This window comes from Tupaia chinensis, unplaced genomic scaffold (genome assembly GCF_000334495.1).
Source record: "Tupaia chinensis unplaced genomic scaffold, TupChi_1.0 Scaffold000511_1, whole genome shotgun sequence".
In the NCBI taxonomy this organism is placed as follows: Eukaryota; Metazoa; Chordata; class Mammalia; order Scandentia; family Tupaiidae; genus Tupaia; species Tupaia belangeri.
The window spans coordinates 3,122,499-3,126,050 of NW_006160024.1; the positions used below are offsets into that span (position 1 = coordinate 3,122,499).

Genomic DNA, 3,552 nt, shown 5'->3' on the forward strand with positions numbered 1-3,552 from the left:
GTAGGGAACTTGGAACCTAGAGGGATAAATGTCTCAGTTCTGTATATTGACACTGGGACTAAATTCAAGACATGGGACATTGACTCAGGTGCTCCAGCCCACCAGAATAGGTGGATTTCTTCTACCCTCTGTATATCCAAGCAAACACAAATATGCAGGATTGGCTTGAAAATAATACTTGGGGTTACTTTTGTTTGAAAAAGCCTTATCAAACACTTAGGAGGTTTCCTTCATAAGACCTATGGTCTTCCCTGCTATGAGCATAGCTATGGCCTCCACTGCTTCCTCCAAGAACATGTTCAACTGAAGATAGCGAGAGCACTCTACCCTCAACTTGGCTGTCTCCCACTTGAGGATAAGACAGCACACACCCATACCCCACAGATGAGTTACATGCTTCACAAATGCACTACGTAAAACATTGTGCAAAACTGAAATCAAGGAATGCTCCTTGGTTACATAACATCTCCAGTAAAGGCAATTGGTTTCAGTGATTTCCATCGAGCTTGGTTCTCCAAGGAGCCACAGCACTTTCCAGTTGCATGCTGGGCACTTTTGGAAGCTGCAGTCAATTCTGGAGGCCACCAGGGCACCATTAGCATGTAGCAACAATTACTGACTAAGTGGCTCTCTGGTTCCATGCCTTCCAAAGGGGCCCACTTAGAGGCAGGGGAGAGTTGCTTAAAGCCTGGCTTAATGAAATCGAACAAAATACCTAACTTCTAGAGAGTGGAAGAAAAGTTTAAAATGCCTTATGGGTGTGTTGATATTCAAAATATTTACTCAAAGTCCTACAATTGTTTCCAAATCCAGGCAATTCATTAGGAAAAGTAAACAAAAAGTAGTCGAACATTTTGGTGATGTGGCATTGAATGGTTTACTGGGGTTGAACTTGAAACTGGAAGCAGAGTGGCACGATGCTTCAGAACTTGGGTGAATGTGAGCCCTTAGTCTGCTAGACTTCCCTGAAGCCTTGATTTCTCTCTCACCTATATAACAGGAACCATAGACTCTATCGGGTTGTCAGAAAAACTGTGATGCATTTTTGCATAGAAAAACAGGAATATACATCATGACTTTTCTGACAACCCAATGCTTTACAAGGAAGGAGTAAATATTAAATGAGACATTATGTACTTACATAGAGCATCTAGCACAGAATGCTTGGTGACTACAGATGCTAAATAAGTCGTTATCATTGGCACTATTATTCTGGGTTATTGGAAGTCAGAAGCTGCCTAATCCTTGGTCTCTGCTATCCTGATATTCACGTTCTGTTGATCTGTTTCTTGGCGGGTTTGTAAAACAGAAGAACAAGAGCTATCTGAACCCCTAACTACGCTTAGTAGTGAAATAATGACCAGGACAAAGCTGCATGTGTTTCTGTTAAGTAATCTCCTCATCTCTTGTCATTTTACAAAAAAGATGCCTATGTCTTGGCTTGTTCTGAGGTCAGGTGTGAGTACCTGGCTTCTTTCTTGGTTCCCCAAGCCAGAGGACTCTCCTGTGCCCAGCTGAGAGAACACCAAGTGTTACTTCGGCAACACAGTCACCAAGGGTGGGAAAGGCAAAGGCTCAGACAGGAGACCTTGGCTCAATCTGCCCTTCCCCACCAAGCCAGGTGAACAGGTAAATGATTGACGAAGCGAGGGGATAAATAACTGGCAGACGCTATGCTAGGCCTCAGTTTCCTCATCTGTATGGTGAAGGGTTGAAGTAGTCCAGTGTTTTTCAAATGCTTTTTTCCCAGTCTCCAAATAAGAACTTAATAAAAGCCTTGTCACATATGAAAAATATGTAACAGTGGGCTAGTCCGAATGAAACCAGGGCCAGCAGACCGACCGACCTCTCTTACTATCTGCTTCTCTAAGTCTTATCCTCCCTGGCCATCTTTACACAATGAAAAAGTGGACTAGGTGGTCACCGAATTCCCCTCCAGCTCTCAGGCTCTCATTCCAGGATTCCCCATGTATGTCTGCCAGTAGGGCACAGGATCTCTCTGTAATCAAGCAGGGTCCTCCTGGGGCTTGGGAATGGAGCCAGGAAATGGCTCTGGGACCCAGTGAGTACCCAGGGTTTCACCAGCAGGGTTTCTTAACTTTCCCCTGGCAGCTGGCGCTTGCACACAGGGTTTTTGCAGGCTCACTCTCAAGGAGCAGGCTTCCTGCAGGCCCACTTCTGCAGTGGCCCCATTTACCTCCTGGAGCCCTGTGCTGATTCGCGGATGAGCACCCAGGCCCTCTCTCCAGGTCTGCTGACGGCCAGCTTTCTCCGCACCCCTCACAATTGTCACAGCCAAGGCTGATAAAAATCGCTGACGCAGATTGCCTGCCCAGCTGTGGGTGCTGGCATGGGGCCAGCAGCCCAGCCGGTCACTGGCAATGGTTCAGCTGATTATTGGCAGAATCGCCATTGTCCTACTCAGATCTTAAAGGCATCAGGGCTTTCCTTCCTCCTGGATCAAATGACAGCTTGAACAAAGAGGGGCAAATAAACATCACCCTAAAGACACTCCTCAGCTGGTTGCCCCGTGGGGGGAAGGGCGGAACAACACTACAACTGTTGACAGATAATAATGCACCCAGAGCTCATTGGTTCTGTCAGAGTTGTAGGCTTTGCTGGCCTCCGGGTGAGGCTGCTCACATCTCTGTCAGCTTTTCGCAGGCAACGGCCCCGCTATAACCCATTTCCTCTGTCCTGAGTGCTGGAAAGACAAATTCCCTGTAGCTTGCAATGTAGTGTTCAGGATGTCTCCACTTATCCATTTATACCTCCACTGAGTAGCTATTGTAAGAGGGGTGCAAGGTTAGTGCTGCAAATAAAAACGGTGTTTCACAAGGCTGCTCTGTCCTTTAAGCATCCGCTGTGTCTCTGTACCACTGTCCACTGGGTGATTACGCTGCACCGTGAGGAGATGCCAGGATGTGTGGAAGCTCTGAGGCAGGAGAGATGAATCACATCAGAGGGGCAGGGAGGGGTTCGTGGCGAGGGAGGCATTCGGGCTGAGTCATGATGGCCACACGGTATTTTTCCAGGCAGAGGAGTGGGAGGAAAGGCATTCAGCACGGAGGGCACACGGTGTGCAAGTGCACAGAGGTGTGAGTGAGGGCGCGTGCTCCAGTGCACGAGTAACGCAGGGTCGTGGGGTGCGCCGGGTGCCAGGTGAGCCACTGGAGGTGCGGTTAGAGGTGGTGGTTAGGGTCATCGTGTGAAGGCTCCAACCCTGCTGTCAGGGGAAGACGCTATGGCCAGGGCATGGCACCTCCAGGGCGTGTTGCTGGCTGTCAAGGGTCCAGGTGCAAAGAGTTGGGGTGAAGGGAGGCAAGAGGGTTGGGAAAAGTGGAAGATGACAATAAAGTATGCGTGGGGCTGGGAGAGGCACGAAGCGCACGCCCTGAACCCACTGAAGTGGCTTCTGCTGGCTATGGTAGGGGTGGCAGGCTCTCTGGTAGAGCTGACCTTGCTCTGGCCCTGCCCACCCCACTCAGCCCCCTTGCTCGACTTCTTACCTGCTCGCCTTTGGTGTGGCTGGGGGGGGGGGGGGGCCCCGGG

General features: G+C 49.5%; 1 protein-coding gene across 1 annotated transcript in view; it reads right to left on the reverse strand.

The window, feature by feature from the left end:
• The window catches only part of PAX8 (paired box 8), a 65,791-nt gene that overhangs the window by 22,770 nt on the left and 39,469 nt on the right, over positions 1–3,552 (reverse strand). The window contains 1 exon segment of the mRNA XM_027775003.1: positions 3,510–3,552. This exon segment is cut by the window's right edge and continues 59 nt beyond it. Coding sequence (XP_027630804.1) covers positions 3,510–3,552 — 43 coding nt within the window.